The sequence below is a fragment of the Ylistrum balloti genome, unplaced genomic scaffold (assembly GCF_031769215.1).
Source record: "Ylistrum balloti isolate Yb309-2 unplaced genomic scaffold, AGI_CSIRO_Ybal_v1 Utg369946, whole genome shotgun sequence".
Lineage (NCBI taxonomy): Eukaryota > Metazoa > Mollusca > Bivalvia > Pectinida > Pectinidae > Ylistrum > Ylistrum balloti.
Window position 1 is genome coordinate 1091370 of NW_026782051.1, and position 24935 is coordinate 1116304.

Consider the following 24935-nt stretch of genomic DNA (forward strand, 5'->3'; position numbering starts at 1 on the left):
AACAGTTCCTTTGCTTTTAATACAGACATTCACATACATTACACAGCAAATACATATGGTATCGATCACACAGTGACATATAAACCAATATCACAGGTCAAGTAACAATTTGTTGGGTGATCACATTTGCTTAGCATTTGGGCATTACTTGCATACTACCAAAGCCAATCACACAAGAGATAAGCCAATCACACAAAGAGATAAATTTCACATTCATAAAGCACTTCAGTTGTTAATTTGCATACTTTGAGGATGGTATCCTGTTGAACACATCTACAAGTCTTGAATATGACAAAGAATAATTCAGTTTTTAAAATTGTACAATCTAGAGTGGCAACTTGAGGACATTAGATATGAAACCATTAAAAACATTTCTATCAACATCAAAAAGTTCATCACACACGTAGCACTTAGAAAACAGGAAATCAAAGTTAATATCCCATATTGGGCTGGGATGTTAAGGACACAAGGCTTACTTAACATCACACATATTGGATGATGCAGAAAATCAAGTTTCATAGCATTCTGATTGGTTGATAAGATAAAATGTATCTTGTTTGTTTTCATTGGTTTAAATTTTACAGGGTGCAAGTGAAAAGCATCTTATCATAGCTATTATTCTGATAAATTTACAATCATGTTTAAAATTACGTCATTATAATTTCATTGATAACATGTATAAACACTAAGTATACAAAAGATTATGACATTAAACATTCATACCACCTCACATCCATCAATATATTGTAAACACATTTTGCTTGCCTTAGAAGAGTTCAACATCAGATGGTCTATCTGTACTGTAAACTCACAGTGGAGAATTAATTATAAAGTAATGTTTCTTCTGTCACACTGACTTCTGGTTTTTTGTCATCAACATCCTGATTAAGTTAAATGTGCAATAATCCTAGAGAGGTATCTACATTACATTACTGTATAAATGATCCAGGTAACTACTCACAATCTCTTTATTTCAGTCTTATTAAATCCTTTTGTTTATCTGAGATTTTTTCCAGGTTGACAGTCCTGTATCTAAAGTATACAAATGCATTAAGGTCCATATCAGTCAGAGATTTTTAAACTCTTACAAATAGTAAAGGTTGATTAGAGCTTGGGTACACATATTGTATTTCTATACTTTTTAGGTTAAATATGTACCGTGTTACACTTTGTAATGTTCACCGATGACTTCTTTTGTTGTAGAAAGTAAACTAAAGCCTACAGGTCATTTTGGGCTGTAGTGCAGATTTATGCACTGTGATAGTTAAAAATGTCTCTCCATGTCTAAAATAAATTAAATAATTTACAGTAGACTTGCAAAAGAAGTCAAATTTGTATTGCACAAAAGTGTAACACAGCACATATTTAACTACAAAAGTGTATATGTAGGTACAATGGCCTGAATCCGCCAGTATTATTTTAAGTATAGAACTAAAACAGCTAACTTGCACTTTGATATCAATGCCAAGACTAATCTGAGTGAAATCTGCAATGTACATTACATTATCTATACATTCATATCAGTGTTTTTGTAAAATACTAGATTTTGATGAAACCTGCTTACTATTTCTACTACACAAAGCCAAAGGAGAAGTTCAAAAATGAGCAACATCTGCACATATTGGTATGACCTGTCAATACTGTTCTCTTATCGGTTCATAATTTCTGCACATAAGTTTATGATATATGAATATGAATGGATATGTGGTCAAAGAATAGAAATAACTAACCAGTTAAGATAAATGTGATCATGATCAAAGGGAGGCAACACCTACAAATAATTACTTTACTTGTATAAATTTAACAATATTTCATGATATATTTCATCCCAACTTCCCCTTTACACCATATTACAGGAATAATTCTCAATTACTGCAAAGGAAATGTTTTCCTCTTGTAAGACAGATTGATGAGTATTTTTTAAAGTATATCACAAAGATCCTATAAACAAACTGCCAGTATGAACTATCAATGACATTGTATATACTTGATATGTTAACACAATGAAGTCAACCTATCAGACAGATAACATTTGGACAAACATAGGAAGCTGTTTTTCAGTCAACTCTGAAAGCCAACAGGGTAAGAAATTTAAGGAAGAGTAAATGCCTTGTGCCAATGTTTGAAAGAGAAATTTTTCACCATTAAGTTATCTTTCATTTACTCACTTAATAGAGATAAATAATGCTTTTGTGCACCATTTAAAGTGTTACTTCCCCTGAAAGGCTTTGATTATCATCAAGCAGTTATATACATATTAGTGCAGATTTGAGTATTTTGTGATGTTGTGTACCAGATTACAAGAAGGGTATAAGAGAATGAACATCTGAATCCAGAATTCAGGGCAAGGGGGAAAAAGTTAAAAAGACAAATAAGTTGATTACAAAGGTAGGAGTCTTATCTAGAACAACAATGGTATGTAGAGCAGTTTCATGATAACTGCTGTTTCCACTAAAGATGATGGTAACTTAGACAAAGAACTAAGGTAAGGACTCTTATCATTTGCAGAATAAAAGCTGACTGTACAATATAACTCCACTGCCTAGAGTTTTCAATACAACCTCACTTTGTTTCACATTTTCTGCCACACATTTTCTCTGAACGAGTCCTCCATATTGCTGAAATATTTCACATATCACAATATTGCTGCAAAATGATCACTGCATAACTTGTTACTAGCTTGACTTTCCTATTGATGGATTATGCAGAATAACTTCAAAGTATAAAGTTCAATAAGAAGTGGAATCCTGTATTGCACAAGTAGTCTAATATAATACTCAGGAAAGGAGTTTTAGATGTAAGATCAAGCCTTCCCAGCAGGCACTAGTGATGAAGTAGATTTCAGTCGTCCAATGTGATCTAAGGTTGCACATTTGCAGTCACATCCTGTTACAGGGCATTGTGGGTGATCTTTGAACCAAGAGGTGATGTGTGAAGCATGACCACCATGGCGACATGTCTGACACCATGTAAACCAATCATCTAGTGGAGTCAGCTTGTTTTCTAAATCTGAAACAAACATAAAAGTACATTAAATTCTTATTAAAACAACATAAGTTCACACAAGTTCTAAGTTGAATATGTATACGATGCCACATTAATGAGAAAATTAAATTAAAATTCCAGGTAATACCAGACAGAAAGACTTAACATTGTGTGACAAATGAAACTGACCACTATATGATACAAGAAAGTCTGACCAATATGTTACAGGTGAGAATGATGTTAAGTTTACAGGTGAGACTGACCACTGCATGTTACAGGTAAAATTGAGCTTTATGGTCCATGTGTATGTTACAGATAAGACTAACCTTTATGCTCTGTCTGTTGACACAGTGTAGATCCTGAGGGAGTCCCAAGGTTTGTCAGACACACTGCACACCTAGGTAGGGGCTTCCTACAGCCTGGGCAGCAACTTATCTGACAGTTTAAGTGGCAGATTATAGAAAATGTGTGCAAAATATAACATTTTCGACAGAAGGAACAGCATAACTTTTATCCAAATGTTTATGGACAAATCTTGCTATATTGAAACTAATTTAATGGTAATTGTTTAAGATTATAACAGTTGACTTACCCTGTTAACTAACAGTAGATTTCTATAATTATTTACAAGTACAAGACACTATGTATAAATACTTTTGATTTTCAGTGATTTTTGGATATAGACAAAAATCAATTTCAAAGGATTAGAAATAGAAAAAAAACTGAAAAAATGACTGGACTCATTGTTCATTGAAATCATTATACATGTATCAGGTGTTTTAAAAATCTTACACCTATATACCATTAAATGAGAAAGGCTTAACACCAAAACAAAACAAAATTTTGTTTCCTGCTTCATAACTCAAAACACAAATGTTCCAGACATTTTTCTTTGGGTTTCATGGCACAGCCACATCCACGAGCAACAGGTAAAGTAATTGTGTAGTTCTATACAACACACATGTAATAAAAGTATATGTTTTACTATTTATTTGCACACATTATGCTAGTCACTAAAAACCCAACAATAAACCATACTGGGTTGATTAAAAGTTACCAAGCAATATACAGGGTTTGTCAAGTCCCACATAGCAGTACACATGTCAGTCAAGGGTCACATGGCAGTGTACAGGGTTAGTCAAGGGCCATATAGCAGTACACATGTCAGTCAAGGGTCACATGGCAGTGTACAGGGTTAGTCAAGGGCCATATAGCAGTACACATGTCAGTCAAGGGTCACATGGCAGTGTACAGGGTTAGTCAAGGGCCATATAGCAGTACACATGTCAGTCAAGGGTCACATGGCAGTGTACAGGGTTAGTCAAGGGCTATATAGCAGTACACATGACAGTCAAGGGTCACATGGCAGTGTATAGGGTTAGTCAAGGGTCATATAGCAGTACACATGTCAGTCAAGGGTCACATGGCAGTGTACAGGGTTAGTCAAGGGCCATATAGCAGTACACATGTCAGTCAAGGGTCACATGGCAGTGTACAGGGTTAGTCAAGGGCCATATAGCAGTACACATGACAGTCAAGGGTCACATGGCATTGTACAGGGTTGGTCAAGTCCCACATAGCAGTACACATGTCAGTCAAGGGTCACATGGCAGTGTACAGGGTTAGTCAAGTCCCACATAGCAGTACACATGTCAGTCAAGGGTCACATGGCAGTGTACAGGGTTAGTCATAAGCAGGCCATATAGCAGTACACATGTCAGTCAAGGGTCACATGGCAGTGTACAGGGTTAGTCAAGGGCCATATAGCAGTACACATGTCAGTCAAGGGTCACATGGCAGTGTACAGGGTTAGTCAAGGGCCATATAGCAGTACACATGTCAGTCAAGGGTCACATGGCAGTGTACAGGGTTAGTCAAGGGCCATATAGTCATATATAGCAGTATACAGGGTTGGTTAAAGGGTCACACAGTCATGTACAGTGTTGGTTAAGTGTTATCTAGCAGGACCCCAACATAAAAATAAAGTTAGCTTTGGCTTGATCTTACAGTTGAGGACTTTTAATACCTTTGGCTTGTTGGCAGACATGGACATCATTGAACGTGACATGAGACGGAATGGAGCCTGCGTATTACACGCTATTGACTTCCCACAAAAGTTACAGCTGACATACGCCTGTGGTCGATTGTGTCGCAATGAACTGTGACTATCACTTGAGTGGCGAATGATGTCAAACTCAGCTCTGTGATGTAAAAATTGAAATAATTGCATGATGGACTTCAAAAGAAGATAAAAAAGTCCAGGAAAATATACACACAACAGTTAGAATTTTATCCTTTTGTCTGTACATGTAAATTCACAAGGCAAAGTACATTGTATCAAAAGGAAGAACATTATCTTTATGACAGTAATATTGGGAATTAAAAGGAGCCATTAACGAAATGTGAGGATGCTTGTAGAGAATGTATCGGTACTTTGTGGACTCAGGTGCTTCCTTTGAAATCCATCTATATTTTGCAGACCAACTAAATCTTTCAGAAATGAGATACATGATTTTTAATAAAGGAACTCTAGGCTTATCAGAAAAAATATCCCACAAGAAACAGTGTTGGTAAATCTGTGTGGTGCTACTATTCCATAATTACTAACCTTTCATGCCAGAGTTTCCACCTGTCCAGAAGTTCTCTGTAGCTGTAACAAAAAAAAAACAAAACAAAAATGGTATTAAAACCATTTCAAAAGGATATCTGCACACAAAATATGATATTGTCTAGGATACTAATAAAAGATCTAGGATACTAATAAAAGATTTTTTCAATTCAAATTTTTCCACTTTGTCAACCATGGAATAAAACTGAGAAAAAGTGATATCTTGGAAATTAAATTTCTAGAGAAATTTAGATGAAGTCTATACGTTTTGTGAAATACATCGTTTTTGCTTTAAGCTTTCATATGTAGTGTGATTAATGTTGTTACTTATTTCTCAAAATATGTAACAAGTAACAACCCATTTACAACACATCAATTACAGATATTTCAATAGGAATCTTCTTTTCTACAGCTCCTTCAGCCATGAGTGAGATATACTGACCTTTCGATCCATGTGATAACTTTGTCATTGTTTGACATCTCACAAGGAAATGTGTAGACAGCAGCAAGGGCAGCGGTCTGTATATCACCTGTCCTATCAACATAGTTCTGTAGGAGTTCTACCCCCTCCAACGTCAGTCCTAGATAGGGAACACAAAGTAACTACCATCACAACTTTTCTATCAACATAATTCAGTAGAAGTTCTACCCCCTCCAATGTCAGTCCTAGATAGGGAACACAAAGTATATACCATCACATCTTTTCTATCAACATAGTTCTGTAGAAGTTCTACCCCCTCCAACGTCAGTCCTAGATAGGGAACACAAAGTATCTACCATCACATCTTTTCTATCAACGTAGTTCTGTAGAAGTTCTACCCCCTCCAATGTCAGTCATAGATAGGGAACACAAAGTAACTACCATCACAACTTTTCTATCAGCATAGTTCCGTAGAAGTTCTACCTCCTCCAATATCCTACTTCCATTCAGATAAGTCATTCCATTGTTACAAAAAATACACTACAATATTACACAGACTGATTCTAGGGTATTTATCGAAATGTGAATTCATTTCACAAAAGAAAGAAGGTCACACTGTTTTAACAATTATATTAAATAATTATAACTGACTTAGGTGTAGATTCTGCTGTTCACTTTCAATATCTAATAAGGTAAAATTCTTACATTAATCTGTTTCAAGCTGGTACTTTTCATAGGCTCATAAGCTGATATCTGCTTGATATCACTTTTCTGTCTGTAAACATATAACCAATGTTTTCTTACTTTGTACCTTGATATGTGACACTTAAATAAAATATAATGCTGTATATATATATATCAACATAATGTTGCTTAATTATTCTGATCAAATACCAGTAAGAAGTAGGCCATCCAAACATCCCTGGTCCTTCATACGACAGCTAAGACTGTCCACATATTCCTTTAACTGAGGAGAAACAAAATATACACTAAATTAATGATCTCCTTCTATATAAATACAATATACTTTATCAACATTATCAATCAAAAAAATCAAGCCATTACTTAACAGCATGATTTCGACTGTTAATGGACTTTTAATCTTGTAACAAAATGAGTAAAAAAATGGGTTTAATAGTAATTTTGGAATGGTGTGTATCGTAGAGAGCAGCATCTTAGTTTAAAGTACATCAGGTCAAAAGTCAGTTAATCCCGTGAGTGATAGATAGTGATGCACGCCTGATAACGGGCGGGGTGTGTACCCAAGTGGTGAAGCACAGTGGCAGAATATCGCCATTATGATTGATCAGGACAGATAGATGCTTTCTTGTATGCCTCGCGCTGGCGAACACATTTGTAAGTAAACAAGATAAGAAACAATGTATAAGGTAGATCAAAGATGGGAAGTTGATAACGGGTACTCCTAGTCGCACGTGCCTTCATAATTAGATGCTCCGGGGGCTGGGTTATTGTTGTCCAATTGAGACTAGGCTTAAATTAAGTATTTGGGTATTATTTATACAAAGATAATAGCCAGCAGAAGTGTAGTCGAGTCTGGGATCGAGTAGCTAGAGAGAGAGTTGGGAGTCGGACGTGCAGACGGGCAGAGTCCCGTATGGGACCTGCTCCGCGATGGAGTGGGTCCTGGCCAAGTTGGCCCATGGACATTTGTATGGAACTCTTTGATATGGACGGGCAGGTTTTTCGTTGTTGTCTGCCTTACACAGGTGTTTAGTTTTGGTGCCACGACATGATGCTGTATGTTGATTAGGAACTATCTTTTGTAATGGATACTAACGCGAAGTACTAACTATGGAAAACCACTATACGATGAAATAAAAGTTTCGGTCAACCCAAGTAAACACTGTGTTTAGTCATTGTGTTACAATCTTCCATGAGGTTCTGTTTGATATTATTGTGTTGATGAACAATTAAAACTTCTGTAAGGCCCTGTATGATGTTGTGTTGATGAACAATTAAAACTTCTGTAAGGCCCTGTATGATGTTGTGTTGATTGACAATTAAAACTTCTGTAAGGCCCTGTATGATGTTGTATTGATCGACAATTAAAACATCTGTATGGCCCTGTATGATATTGTGTTGATTGACAATTAAAACATCTGTAAGGCCCTGTATGATATTGTTGTGTTGATCAACAATTAAAACTTCTGTAAGGCCCTGTATGATATTGTGTTGATCGACAATTAAAACATCTGTAAGGCCCTGTATGATGTTGTGTTGATCAACAATTAAAACTTCTGTAAGGCCCTGTATGATATTGTGTTGATCGACAATTAAAACATCTGTAAGGCCCTGTATGATGTTGTGTTGATCAACAATTAAAACTTCTGTAAGGCCCTGTATGATGTTGTGTTGATCAACAATTAAAACTTCTGTAAGGCCCTGTATGATGTTGTGTTGATCAACAATTAAAACTTCCGTAAGGCCCTGTATGATATTGTTGTGTTGATGGTTTTGAGTGAAAACACTTTTTCATGTTATCAATATTCTGGCAATGTGGGAAGGCAAATTTAGTTTTTGGTGATTTAACTTCTATCTGAGTTTAAGAATAACAGGTTGAACACTAAAGTGAACAAGCTGGACATGATTATACATAATTAATACCTGGTATATGTCCTGATTTTATTACAAACAGACAGGCTGAATACTACTGCACTAGAATGTTACAGCTGCCAATGTCCAAGTATCTTAATTCCTTATTTCAGTAAATTTGATAATAGATTGTATTTTCCTTTCTACTGTTTTGTCCATATGGGTGTACCTTTTGATCTGATAGGTATATACAGGCAAAAGCCAGTCGGTCAGCAACGGTCATACAGTTATCATCTGCCTGAACAAAGAAACAATAAAAGGTGGTCAGCCAACTGAAGTTATCAAGGAACTTACCATTAAGATATCGCTGTATAGCATGCTTTCAACAGCTGCTCATTTTGAATTTTGAACGACAACTAAATATAAATGATGAAAGATTTTAATTCAAACACTATTAATACTTTAAAATGTTAAAACTTGTCCTAATGAAAAAAATTAAATAAAAAAAGCACACACACTGAAATCTAGTTCCAAAAACCCAAAATAAAACATTAAGTATGTATATTTACTAATGACCAGCCCACCATTACCAGGTACTTTTTTATATACAACAAAGCTATCTTAAAATTGCATTTTCTATTTCAAAATAATAATAATCCCATATCAGATATAACAAAATTTGTACCAAAATTTCATCATAGTTTTCTTTGTCACTGGCAAGAAAGCAGAACATTGCCCGAAGATATGGATCATGGACAGTTTGCAGTAGGGATCCACAAGTACGACGCCACATTGTCTGTTGTTCCTCAGTGTACCCAGCTATTGCCATGGCAACTGCACTTAAGTTTTCATAACCTGTCGTAAAAGATTTACTTTTACCTAAGTCATGAAATTTAAAGAACTACTATGAACAATCTAAAAGTATGATTCATGATTCCATTTTTTATAAGTTTGGCAAATTCATTCTGATATTTTGAACACTATGCCTTTACAAACATAGTTAAATTTAGAAACAAATATGATTAGCACATCAAACATCAGACAGAATAATTTTGTACCTTGCTTTGCAGCAGTCCTACTTAGAATCTGTATGGACTTGCCCATCTTCAGGTTGAACAGAGCTACGGCAGCAGCCTTGGTGTATTCTGTTTGTGTTTCAAGTCTGTAAACAATGGAGTACAAAAATGGAGTTCAATCACTACTACAACATGATACAGGCCACATCTCCCAGCGGAAGGCAAATATCCCATATTTTCAACCCTATTTTGTCTCATGAGGACAATGGTTGAAGTACAGTTGACAATAGACAACCTGACATGAACAACTATTACCTCTCTGTCCTCTGCTTTACATCTCCCCTTTCTGTTAGTGGGATTCTATAAGCTGAATTGATCAACATCCAATTTATATAAGTACTGAGTATGACTTCCACAGCAGCTTAGTTTAACACTTACTCCTCAAGAAACAGGTCCACCATCTCCTGGTTTCTCCATCCACACAAACGTATTGCTCTTGTCCTACAGAAGTAATGAATTAATTTTGAATTTATTTAAATCTATTATTTTCTGTTATAAAATTGTGATGCATAGAATCTTTAGAATTCTGAAATGCCTGTAAAACACATTGTTTCTCTGCCTTTTTGAAGTTCCTGTAATTACATGGAATATTAAAACAAACTATTAAATTAAATAATAATATTTCCAAATTGCTAATAACAGTTGAACAAATTTAATTACTCTCTTGACAACATATAACATAAACTTGGATGGATTTCATATTTGTTAATGGAACCTGAATTAAATTGCTTGACCACCAATTAAACATCCTATCAACTAGTTAGATAAAATTCTGATTTAACCATCAGCACAGAGCCAAGATCCTTAACGAGGCAATGAGTCTATATAACCATTTCTTCCTAAACCCTTATCCCCAATCATAAATTAAATGATTTGTGAAAGGAACACCTTAGAATATATAGACATCCCATCTTCTGATCTACTAAAACTAAAACCTAATCTGAATTAAAAACCATCCACTAAAACATTAATTTCCAAAAGGATTAAAATAAAATCAAAATATTTTTACGATATGACAGTGATTTTTCCCTGTTTTTTCATTGGTCGATTCTAAATGTTCCCATATTGCTTCAAGCCTTAATCACTACAACTATACTAGGTGTATCCAATATAATAAAACAGTTATTGACCTGTTTTTAGGTGAGTACAATGATTTATCAACCCTCGAAAATAAGTTTGGAGAATACACTGAAGTGATAAGAAACTTAATATTGCACATCACCCCTGTGCACTTACCTTTCCTCACTAGTGTACATCCTCATCTTCCTAAGGTTATTCAGAATGTTGCCGTCTACTTCCTGCCAGGGACAGTAAATTACGTTGTTACTGCTATCATTGTCCTGTCGTAGGAGACTTTTGATTCCTGTACATCGGGACATGTTCATCTTCGTTTGTGATTTCCTGCTCTCATCAACTAACTGTCTGGTTACTATTTGAAATTAAGGATGGAATGAGAGTGAAAATATATTTATTGGGTCAAGGTATTCTTACCTTACCAAGGATAAAAGACAACCATCACCATACCCTAATTTAGTTTGTCAATTCAACTTACCTCATAGTGAACAAAGATACAGGACAACCACCACAACACCACCCAAATCTTGCCTCATAGTGTACAAAGATACAGGACAACCACCACAACACCACCCAAATCTTACCTTATAGTGCACAAGGATACAGGACAACCACCACAACAACACCCAAATCTTACCTTATAGTGCACAAAGATACAGGACAACCACCACAACACCACCCAAATCTTACCTTATAGTGTACAGAGATACTGTACAACCATTACAACACCACCCAAATCTTACCTTGCAGTGTACAGGGATACAGGACAACCATCACAACACCACCCAAATCTTACCTCATAGTGTACAAAGATACAGGACAACCATCGCAACAACACCCAAATCTTACCTTATAGTGCACAAGGATACAGGACAACCACCACAACAACACCCAAATCTTACCTTATAGTGCACAAAGATACAGGACAACCACCACAACAACACCCAAATCTTACCTTGTAGTGTACAGGGATACAGGACAACCATCGCAACACCACCCAAATCTTACCTTATAGTGCACAAAGATACAGGACAACCACCACAACACCACCCAAATCTTACCTTGTAGTGTACAGGGATACAGGACAACCATCGCAACACCACCCAAATCTTACCTTATAGTGCACAAAGATACAGGACAACCACCACAACACCACCCAAATCTTACCTTATAGTGTACAGGGATACAGAACGACCATCACACACATCCCCCTTCCCCATAGGGGCATTGCTTAATCTCACATTACAAATCATAATTAAGGATACAAGACAACCATCTCCACATCCCCCTTAAGTTTGGTTCTTCGTTCACTACATGGGCATTGTGCTCTACATTCATTGTCTGAAAAGAAAAACCTTGTAAGTAGTGAATGAAATACATTATGCACAACTGATCACTTTTAACCCCAAAATCAATTAATACATCACCATGAAAGCAAAACTGAATATTTCTAAATTTTCATTTTCTTATTTTTTTTTACATTATAATCACAAGCTGCATCTTCAGGAAAAACAGCTGTACCACACCTTCATTCAAAGCTAGACAAGATCAAAGCTATCACAATACATTGACATGTTGACCTATTGTTACACCACTATTAATCATGATAAATTTAAGTTAAGTGACTGAAACAGCAATTTATGTCATCCTAGCATTGCTGGTAGTGACTGAGTATGTATGTGGATGTTACTTTTACCAATCGTTATTGAGCAAAGATCCAGTCATTACATGCTTCATTCTAGGAATCTACATGTATATTGCTTGTTTATCAGTTCATTATATTACAAACTTTGTGCATGTCTGGAAAATTATGATAATTTTATATCTCAAATTATTTCTGTACAATAAAAGAACTTGAAATGATAATGAAAAGAGCAAGATTAATGAACTAAACTTGTTTTATACCATTCTTCAACAATTTGAAATACCTCACTTATTGTCATATGTGATTGGAAGATCAAGATTGAATAAGTGTGTTTGTGTTGCTATTTATGTATTATACTATGCAAAAGTCAAGAACTGAGCAAACAAAACACCAGATCAAAGCTACCACATTGTTGTTGTGAGAAGTGTCAATTTTTTTGAGTTGCTGTAACTATGTACTGAAAACATAGAATATAAAGTAGTATTTATAAATTTGTAATGTTAAATCTGTCCATGCTACAATATCACTGTAATTTCAATTGTATACAGCTGGTTCTATAATAGTAGCACCTCTTTTTGCTTTCAGGTACCCTGGTTCCAACCCCAGTTGTACACAAACCTGGCTCATAACAGTCTATCCCGGTACTTGCTACATCTAGTTCTTCTTTTCCTATCAACTGAATACAGTACATTCACAATAAAGTTATAAAATAAAAGATTGTATAAAATTTCCACCTCCAGTATGAATTAGTGTGTTTTACCTGTGTACCGTATCCTTTCCTGACTCGTTGTTGAATTCTTTCTGATATGTCTATCGTATCACTTTCTTTTGATGAAACAACATCCACCATCCTTCTCCCACATGCCCAGGAGAGGTGAAACTGTGAGGACCACATCTAAAACAAAGGTAAATAATACCTTAATATACCAGATCCAAAACAAATTCAGGTCAATTATATCTACACATACCTCATCTAAAGATAGGTAAATTATACCTACAAATACCTGATCTAAAACACAGGTAAATTATACCTACAAATACCTGATCTAAAACACAGGTAAATTATACCTACAAATACCTGATCTAAAACACAGGTAAATCATACCTACAAATACCTGATCTAAAACACAGGTAAATCATACCAACATATACTAGATCCAAAACACATTCAGGTTAATTACACCTATAAATACCTGAATTAAAACTATCTAATTAAATTATATCTACAAACACCAGATTTAGAACGAAGGTAAATCACACCTGTAAATACCAGATCTAAATCATGGGTAACTTACACTTACATATATCAGATCTGACACAGGCAGATTACCCTACAAATACCGGAGAGAAAACTTTGTAATACAGTGTTTAGTTGATTATGGAGACTGGGATCCCTTCACCAATTTGGAGAACTTTTGAAACAGATTTCATAATACAGGTATTTACCACTGGGATTCTTTCGTGTACAGTAATGTCCTTGACTGCCCCAGTTTGTGATATGGTCAACATACGATTTTCTTCCATTGGGTGCCAGGAAAAAGCGGTGCATTGATTGGGAAGACCTGGGCACAACAAAAAAAAAACAACAACTCCTTTTCATATCTATCAATTAGCATATAATAACACAGAAATAATGAAAATTATTCAATAATGTGTTATCAGTATTACATTTTTTTATTAATGATATCACAAATAATACCTGTATACCAATGTAAAGCAAATCCCCAAAACAGTTACAGTGGCGATTTCAAATTTCTGCAAATTTTCCTCCTTTGTTCCAGCTTAGGTAATGTTGTCACCATCATTTATCTATTGTACTTCTAGGTACTTTGGCTACTTACTTTAAAATAAACAATTCCTCAGCAGTGCTACTAATATCATAAACTGGGCAGAACTTAGACACTAAGTCTGTATGTTAAAGCAAAAACTTCGGTCTTTTTTCTTTTCTACAAACATTAATCTTCCACATTTGAGATGGAACAGAAACAACAGATTAAACTGTAATTACTCACAAATCAAAGACTCTTCTAAAGTAATGTACTTACACTGAATATTCCTCTCTATAATAGCAGGATCCAACTCATCAGCACCTATACCAACAGACAAAGCAGACTAATCAAATAATGTTGATATCTATGATAAGTTTGCTTTCACCTTAGTGATGGAAATGGGCTGGACAACCTAAACATGCAAGAAAAACACAAAGTGCAAATCCGGCAAGAAAACATACAATCGTGTGTGTCCAAAACTATCTGGCTGAATATCATTAGTTTTCAGAATTTCTGCATAAAACAGAGCTGTTGAACAAACATATTTCTGGAAGTGTTAAAATATGCAGTATAGGTAAAAATGAAACATTCCAATGGTTCATCATTACATGTTTTCAAGGAAATAAAAAAATTGTACACTTTGAGCTCCAAGATCCAGTACAGATGCACGTGTCTATCGATCATAGATTAAGTCTGTGCCTTCTGGACCATTTCAGCTGGATAACATAAAAACTTATTAATCAGTACCTGTCTCTATAGACAAGGGAGATAAATCAGTATGTTGATATATACAGTCAGACATCAGTACCTGTCTCTTGTACAAGGGAGATAAATCAGTATGTTGATATAGGAAGACATCTACAGTAGTTTTATCAGCACCCATCTCAATAGACATGGGTGATAAATCAGTGTAGGATTATATACAAAAAGACATCAGAACCTGTCTCTATAAACAAGGGTGATAAATTAGTGTCTGTTGATATATACAGGCAGACCTCAGCACCTGTCTCTATAAACATTGGTGATAAATCAGTGTATGTCAGCACCTGTCTCTATAAAACAAGGTTGATAAATCAGTGTCTGTTGATATATACAGGCAGACATCAGCACCTGTCTCTATAAAACAAGGGAGCTAAATCAGTGTCTACTGATATTTACAAATTGACATCTACAATAAGGTGCCTTTTGCATATCATGACTGAAATGGTCCAGGTCGCATGAAATTATGAACAACCACAACAACACCAAACAATTCATGTCTCCATCTCCTGAGAGGCACAATTTCTTCATGCTGGTATTACAAAACCACCCATGTCAGATCCTAACCCAATGTTACAAACTCTGATGCTCCATTGATTCAGTCATTGTGGCCTTGCCTTGTTGCTTAACCTTGCGTTTGGGTTCCGATTAGGTAGTGTAATCACCTTCCTCTCCAATGATACAACTTAAATTTCACAAAATGTAAGTGGTCTACAACAGTTTAGAAATTATTTCTTTCATATGTATCAGCTACGAGTCTTATACACTGCAGATAAAAACTTGACAAGTTTCACAAGGTTGTTTTCGACATATCTCACACAATTATTGTGTATAGAAGTCTTGTTTTAAAGGCTGCACTTACCCACTGGTATATGACGAATATCATACAGCTTTACAGCTGATGTCTCTTTTGTTAACACTGCTAAGAATCCCATTCTGTACAGGAAAAAATAAATCTTTTATTGTAAAGCCATACTTTTTGGATTTAACAAGATGATAAATTGAAACACCAAAAGTTTTCAAAATCATTCATAGTAACATGATTATCTCACAGGGGAAATAAATCAAGATGTATATACATGTACCAATAATTAGTCAAATCGGAAATAAAGTGAAATTCTGATACCTTGAATCATCACTGTCCCAAATTGTAATTAAGGTTACATTAAGATAATAACAGGAAACCTGATCTCCTACAGAGGTTCCTTAGGGACTACAGAATTTTAAACAATAGAAAGCCAAAATTCAGAGTAAAATTAAACAACAGTTGCTTTTGCTATTTGATTATCTTCATGGATAAGTCAGGATTTCAATAGATGGATGTCTATTACAAAACTCATATAAGTATCTATTTATGCTAATATGGAAATTTTAAGCATCAATCCTTCAGTACCTATCTGTATGTAGTATATTTGAATACATGAAATGGGATAAACTGATCATTTCACAATTTGCTTGCAATGTCCCTACTGCTTGGATTGGATAATAGGCTCCTAGTTGTAGTTTCAAAAGCATAATAAATGTGTTAAGCTTTCAGCAGTCTAATTATTATGTTATTAGTCAAGGGCATTTCCATCCATTTATTTGTACGAACTGACCACTAGATGCTCAAAAATGCTTTGAATGGTTATAAAATAGTACAAAACATTGAAAAATTTGCAACTTGTGCAAAATGTCCCTTTAACATTGTTAATGTCACCAGTAAGAGTGAAGTCTTACATCCTGCTGCCTCTAATTTCTTTCCACTTACCTAGTTGGACACCAACCAATTTGGACAACAGCTTTTGTTTCTGGAAATGTCATTATCTAGGTCAAAGGTCAAGGACTCATCAATCCTTATCTCTTGAGTTTGAGTCTTCATCCATTCACAATTAGAATCCTTCATTTGTTACAATTTTACACTATGGATGTCATATAGTAAAAAAAAATGAAGAAAAGTATTGTTTGGGTACAAAAACAATTCCATGTGAATGTATAAGTGACATTTTCACCTAGTGAAAACATCAAGTTTTGACATGTGCAGTCATTTTGGACCAATCAAATCACAGTATTTGTAGTGAAAATATAGTTTACAGCTGATCATAACAATACCAAGTTGAACATATGCAAGATACATTGTCCCTTCTATAGTTAGAAACTGGTTAACTTTCTGTGTGGCAAAGATTAAATACATCCACAGACCAATGAACATTATCTAACATTTAGGTCTAGTTTGAAGATGTACATATCTAATCGCTTTGATGCACAACCACCAACAATCATTTTGAGACTTTCCTAATGATAATATAACTAAAACGTATGTGGATCATTGATCATAATGAGATGTAAGAATACCCTTAATATATACTAACTTATTGATTCTGACCAATCAGGTGATATGAAATAAACTAAGTGCAACACGTGTTGAATTTCTTACTTAATTTTATGTCCTACATTTGAAACTATTATCAACATTCAGCCAATAAAATATTCCAGTAAAACATGTGCCCTTCAGGAGGACAACATGTTTGTCAAGCAGAGACTATTAAAAGGAGTAATTTATTTAAACAGTAGCATGTTATATGCTTCATTTTCTCCCAACCACCATGCACATGAAATTCATCACTTTATGAGTTCTGCTAAAGAATAGCACTAGCTTCAACTCCAAATACAATACAATCACATATTAATATTCAATTTGTTTAATTCCAGTCCCTAGTTACTGAACACTTCAATAACACTTCAAACACAAAAAGGATACAGGTTTATCAAAATTTCTTATATCCCAAACTGATACCTGATTCTGAAAAGATTAAAAAGAAAACAGACTAGTAAAGTAAGTATGAATGATTATGTGAATGGGGCATTGTACTAACAGTAGTATCTGATAAGTGGGACATTGTACTCACAGTAGTATCTGATAAGTGGGACATTGTACTCACAGTAGTATCTGATAAGTGGGACATTGTACTCATAGTAGTATCTGTTAAATGGGACATTGTACTCACAGTAGTATCTGATAAGTGGGACATTGTACTCACAGTAGTATCTGATAAGTGGGACATTGTACTCACAGTAGTATCTGTTAAATGGGACATTGTACTCACAGTAGTATCTGATAAGTGGGACATTGTACTCACAGTAGTATCTGATAAGTGGGACATTGTACTCACAGTAGTATCTGTTAAATGGGACATTGTACTCACAGTAGTATCTGTTAAATGGGACATTGTACTCACAGTAGTATCTGATAAGTGGGACATTGTACTCATAGTAGTATCTGTTAAATGGGACATTGTACTCACAGTAGTATCTGATAAGTGGGACATTGTACTCACAGTAGTATCTGATAAGTGGGATATTGTACTCATAGTAGTATCTGTTAAATGGGACATTGTACTCACAGTAGTATCTGATAAGTGGGACATTGTACTAACAGTAGTATCTGATAAGTGGGGCATTGTACTAACAGTAGTATCTGATAAGTGGGACATTGTACTCACAGTAGTATCTGTTAAATGGGACATTGTACTCACAGTAGTATCTGATAAGTGGGACATTGTACTCACAGTAGTATCTGATAAGTGGGACATTGTACTCACAGTAGTATCTGTTAAATGGGACATTGTACTCACAGTAGTATCTGATAAGTGGGACATTGTACTCACAGTAGTATCTGATAAGTGGGACATCGTACTCACAGTAGTATCTGTTAAATGGGACATTGTACTCACAGTAGTATCTGTTAAATGGGACATTGTACTCACAGTAGTATCTGATAAGTGGGACATCGTACTCACAGTAGTATCTGATAAGTGGGACATTGTACTCACAGTAGTACCTGTTAAATGGGACATTGTACTCACAGTAGTATCTGATAAGTGGGACATTGTACTAACAGTAGTATCTGTTAAGTGGGACATTGTACTCACAGTAGTATCTGTTAAATGGGACATTGTATCACAGTAGTATCTTATAAATGGGACATTGTACTCACAGTAGTATCTGATAAGTGGGACATTGTACTCACAGTAGTATCTGTTAAATGGGACATTGTACTAACAGTAGTATCTGATAAGTGGGGCATTGTACTAACAGTAGTATCTGATAAGTGGGACATTGTACTCACAGTAGTATCTTATAAATGGGACATTGTACTCACAGAGTTTTCAGAATTTGATACAAAATTACCCTTAGTTTGGATAATGTCTCCTCTTATTTTGCAAGGTTTGGTGTGAATAGGATCATAGTTTGAGCAGGGTAACAACTGAACATTATTATAGCTGAACATTGCAACAAACTGAACGAGGGTTGCTTTGAACATGAAACAGCTTGAAAAGGATAGGTTTGCTACATGTTTTTTACCCAGTGTATTTTATTTGAATGGTGACATACCTCATGGAAGGAGGCTAATCTGAAGTGATTCTGTGGGTCCATACAGATACCATACACACTTTTAGTGTTGGTGGTCATGTGCTGTCTACTCGTCTCTGGTAAACAATTTAGTTGGTTAACAATAACAAAAGTGCAAAATACATATCAATATAACATACACTTTATAAAGCAATTACTTGCATATTAGGAAATTAAACTTGTTATGTGATAAAGAATGTGTAGTACATATAGGATAAAAGATATCATTTATCATTCACAATCAGGTTTCCTTTGCATCTTTCAAAGTATTTTTTCCTGTAAACTACAAATAATTTAGACAAGCACAGTGTTTAAAAATTTGTGACAAAGCAATATGTCTGTGAATAACACAGTTGACTCTTTCCTCATCACTCGCAATACCTGTACCTCTCAAATCAAAGATCTTGATGTACTTAGAGCCCAACCCTACTGCAAATGTATTGGAGTCTTTGTGGGACCAGGCGAGGGATCCTGTAGTGTCACCAGCTCCTGCAATTCCAAATCTTAGGTCAGCACAGAAGTGAAAAGTTCAACAACCAGGGAATGGTGGGTTGATGAAGGCTCTACATGCTTAAAATTAAGTAAGTACTTTTCGGATAAAATCTGATGATCCTAAAACAGAATCTGATTTATGAAATTGTACACAGTATATTATCCAATCAAAGTTCTATCACCGAAGAATGGTTACTCTGGTATACTAATGGAATACCACTATAATATAGATCCAAGCCCTATTTGAGGCCAGTAAAAACTTTGTTACTGTAGTGAAATGTACCCAATTCTGAAATAGGCTTGGTGATAACACTGGATTCACTTAAAGAGGAACTGTAACGTTGTCGCTCCAAAGTTGATGTCATTTCACTGCTTGGCTTTGAGTGGATATCCCAAATAAGGATGCAGGGGTCACTTCGGTACTTTTCAAGACCTTCTGCTATCTGGAAACACAACAAGAATGATGGTACATATAATCAGGGCCCAGATATGTTGTAATCAGTACCCAGATACTATATGATAAGGATCCAGATATGATATAACAAGGATCAAGAAGTGATATAATCAGGGCTCAGATGTGATGTAATCAGGACTCGTATAATAAAATCAGGACCCTGATACAATATAATTAGGACCCAAATATAATATAACATCAGGGCTCAGGTACTGTATAATATAATAAGACCTAGCTTTGATTATTTAGGCCAAAAAAGCTATCAAGGTAGTATTGTGATATTAAAATTACTAATGTAATATTATTGCAACAGTTACTTAGTCAAGTGTTGTAAAGTGATATTTGTTACACTTTGTTATATTTTCATTTTACTTATTTCATACAAAAACATGCTGTTCTGTGATATTTGTTGTGAAATATGATTTTCATAGAAGTCTTAGTTTTACAATAAATCTAGTATAATTTCCTCTTTTTTTCAACTTGTTTCATGTTTTAAAAGATTATCAACATGTTGAAAAACAATATGTATAGACTTAGTAAAGGTAGGATCATATAGCTATTTATCAAATGAAGTTACTCGTACTTTCACAAAAGGTAAGGTAATTGTGATCAGTTTTGAGACACATTTGTCGTAAACTTTCACATAACCAAATTGCTGTTCTACCCCAACTTTTGTCATTTTATTGGCAAGGGAACAATTTTAAAAATGCTGCTACCTTCTGCCATGTTGTGTATCGAATTGGTCATTTCAAGGATGGGTCTGAAAGACCTGGAGTTAAAGAAGTCACCACCTCCCTTACAATACTTAGTAGATTTAATTAAATCATATCAGAAACAATAACGATATAACACTTATTCAAGATATAAACTCTCATCAATGTAACAACTTGTGCTTAAAATTCTCTTTCCATTCTAAGCAGGTGATTGTGTCTCGGAACATTAGTGCTACCCCTGATCAAGGTCCCAAAAATGCTTTCATAAATAAATGAAGGCTTGCAGCTGTTTTGTAATAACTTGATGAAAAACTTGTTTTTAAGAAGCATTTTTGTTGAGTTAATAAAATATCATTAACAATATATAGTTGACCAAAATATCACAATGTGAAAATATGCTATCAACCTATTGCGATCAAGAGCAATGCTATTACAATATATTGATAAGATGACCTATTGTTACACGACTATTCAGACCCAGATATAATATAATCAGGACACAGATATAATATAATCAGAAGCCAGATATGATACCATAAAGACCCAGATACAATATAATCAGGTACAAGGTTTTGCTCTTAATGATGTGAAATTTGAACATTCCTTTGCAGAAATAGCGATAATAATCCTTAGTTGCATTATCGAAAATGGCCAACTGTCAGTCATTTTATTTTTCTGATCAGTCCCAAAATAATTACTTTGCCAAATTGGAGATAGCCACCTGTCAGTTATTTTGATCTTCCGATCAGTTCCAAAATCAAACAAGCACAACTAACCAAGCAAGAGTAACCTAACCATGGAATTTGAAAAATATCTTTGCCATAGTTCTCAAGAAATAGGGATAACAAAAAGTGTTTATGGAAGGACCGACAACAGATGGCAGACAACAGACATAGGTTGGGCTAAAATGTCCTTCCAAATGTAAAGTTTGAGAATGATTTCTAATTTTATTTTCTCTCAAACTTCATATCTGTTCATACTTTTAAGTGAACCTGAAAATTTACCAAATTGGTGTCCAATGGATTCCATGCCAAGTATACACACGACCTAGTATGTTTTGGACCTGAAAGATAAAAAATATTTTTGTAATAATTTTCATAATTATTCAAATATTGGAAATATTTTCAATATCTCAACTTGTGATTCAGTGCACTACAATTTGTAAATTACTGGCCATTCCAAAGTTAATACAACTTCACTAATGTGTAAAAAAAACTTACTGAATTCTTTTCCCACCAGATCACTGCCACCTGGTTGTCCAAAACTACAATGAAGATTAAATGTTGGGAGTGAAAAAGATGGATTAAGTTGACAAAAGAACTAGAGAATAGAAGTCCTCACAACACAACCAGAAGAAGATTAGAGTGTGACGTTTTGATGACTTCACAGTCACCTCCATCAGAAAGTGACCTGTGTGAAGCGTACTAGCACTGACGTTTGAAGTGTACCAGAAAGATAATAATGCTATCAAAGTATTGGTCTATTGACATTACCAACCTGAAGGAAATGTTCCAAAAAATGACAAAAGAACTGTTCCTCAATCAATTTGTTTTCAGTGTGAAATATTGTTGAGATGAGAATGACCTAGATATATCTACCTTATTAGAATGATATAGTTAGTAACCAGTTGAGAATGACTTAGTTACCTTGTGAGAATGATCTTGCCATTGGGCTGTCCTACAGCTATTAGATTGTCCTGCTCATCTCTGCCAGGATACCATGCAACAGTCTGAAAATAAAACCCTGCTTCATTAACTCTGTTTATAGTAATTTACCTATTATAGCAAAGGAAATGTAATTCTAATGAGTTGTAGCATCAACAGTATATACTTAAGGAACCATAGTTTTACATCAATGCACGCTTTACCTTTCCACAAAGTATCTACATGTATAAAGAAAACGTATGTATAATGGTAATTTTGAAGACATTCAAAACTTCCAACATATATATTTTTTCATGAAAGGCATCTATCAGTAAACTCCCAACAAGTTCAATTAATAGGGATAAATAAAACCAGATTTTTGTATTCTGTCTTCAAATTCTTTTTCTAACTAGCACTGCATATAAAATTGTTTTTTTAACGCTGAACCGTAATTTTAAGCTTAGCTATGCCGATACTTGTACTGCTGTTCTGATGACGGCTAGTCTAGCTAGCCGAAACATGTCAACCTAATAAAACTACCGATCACAGAATCCTTGGTGTTGATGCTTCATCCTTTACTTAGTGGTTAGTAACTATGGTCTATGGAGCTCTGCTAGAATCCTTTGGATCCACCAAGGATTCTTCTACCGATACATCTACCAACTAGTACCACTCACAGGACGTTGGACTCCTCCAACTCTTTTTATTATTCCAAGTTATCAATTTGTTCAATGCGTATTGTAATTGATATGCTGATGACTCACATATCACAGTCATTACTGATGATTTTTTATACCTAAAATAATAGATTATCCAAAATTATAATTCAATATTTTATTTTTTGTCTAAAAACTACATGATAATGAGATTTAAAAGCATCTTATTAAGAATGATAATGCTCTTACCTTTAGATATTGTATTCCTGAATTGACAGCTACGTGGATACCATAGGTGTTATCAGAAAGTCTTGTTGCTGCCAGACAGGAGATGAAAGTGCATCATCTTATTTACTATCAAATAGGGGTATTTAAAGAGCATTCATATATCATCTTAACATGCAGAGGTAGTAAAGATATATCATATGCCATGTACACATAACATCCATTATGACTCATCGTAAAACAAAAAACATTCACACATATGCTCTTACTTCTGAAATATTCTGTATAAATGTTTTAACAAAACACTGAAAACATTCAGTGTTACATGAAAAATGCAAACAGCAATTTAATTCTTCTTTTTTGCTAATTTTCCTTCCCTGTTACACTAATTACAATAAGAAATATCAGATATCATTTGAATTACTTTGTCTGCATAAAGTGCAGGAAAAGATAAATGCACTAGATCATACCTTGAATTCCCTTGAAAGCATCACTATCATCACACCGTATGACTTTGTATAAATTGACCATTGACCCGTATGTGAGATACTGGTCCTTTTGGGTGGGTGACCACAGAATTTTTGTCACAGTTGACATGGCCACTCAGTCTGTCTTGCTGTTCACACTGATCAATATTTTGTCATTTTGTCTGTATATTGCCTGCAAAGTACAGGTAATAAGAAGTATTTTCATGTCACCTAATAACAGCAGTAATCAAAGTTCAAATTTTAATTTATGACCGATTTTGAACTCATTACGAATTTCCCATCAAAGTCAATAGTCCCAATAGAATATCTTAGTCTTTATGATACTTGTTTACACCTTAATGGGATCCTGTACGCGCGACTTATGCAAATAAAGCCAGGGACGTAGATAACTGCATTGGTCCTACATTACTCCAAAATTTGTTTTCCGACTACAGAAGATTGATGTAAGCTCAGTTTCTATCGCATTGTCGGTCATCATATATATCAAAATATCATATAGACATGAGGAGAAACACGTGTGGTATCCAATGTCACTGATTATAAGTTGATATCTATGTCGTGGAGCACATTCGAATCTATGCGGGATGCATGGGGGGAACGGGGGAACAGTGCAAAATTCATATATAATAAAATACTATTTAAGTCATGCTTACGTTTGTTTCAATTCACAACACTTATCTTTCAATTGATATCTATGCATTCCTTTGGAAGAAAACAGCATATGAATATTCCAAAACCTAGCATAACGACAAACATGCAAGTAAAAAACTTCTCCTTGCCGTTTCGTTTTGAGCGGAAGTCAACAGACTTTCCTAATTCACGATAGTCGCAATAAACACTAAAACCAATCCGGTGTTATTATAACTATGCTTGAAGAATTAAGTAACATATCAACTAATAAGTATATCTTTTCACAAAATGATTAGTTTTGTTCTAATTTGTATTTTCTATAAGTCGTAAAATTCTTTACCGTCCAGTAACC

General features: G+C 34.8%; 1 protein-coding gene across 1 annotated transcript; it reads right to left on the reverse strand.

Moving 5' to 3' along the window:
• LOC132547300 (GATOR complex protein MIOS-A-like) lies at positions 1–24700 on the reverse strand. The gene is made up of 27 exons (XM_060211068.1): positions 24607–24700; positions 23936–24125; positions 23490–23557; positions 22588–22670; positions 22162–22205; positions 21946–22004; positions 20058–20217; positions 19670–19771; positions 19265–19359; positions 17631–17672; positions 16641–16696; positions 15753–15826; positions 14408–14452; positions 13809–13924; positions 13123–13257; positions 11983–12058; positions 10880–11072; positions 10022–10084; positions 9626–9729; positions 9253–9422; positions 8797–8865; positions 6909–6981; positions 6036–6174; positions 5594–5635; positions 5012–5186; positions 3312–3420; positions 1–3009 (listed from the first exon to the last, which is right to left on the reverse strand). The coding sequence occupies exons 2-27, from the start codon at positions 24060–24062 to the stop codon at positions 2804–2806; spliced, it is 2625 nt and encodes an 874-aa protein (XP_060067051.1). The 5' UTR covers positions 24063–24125; positions 24607–24700; the 3' UTR covers positions 1–2803.
• Positions 24701–24935: the final 235 nt, after the last annotated feature.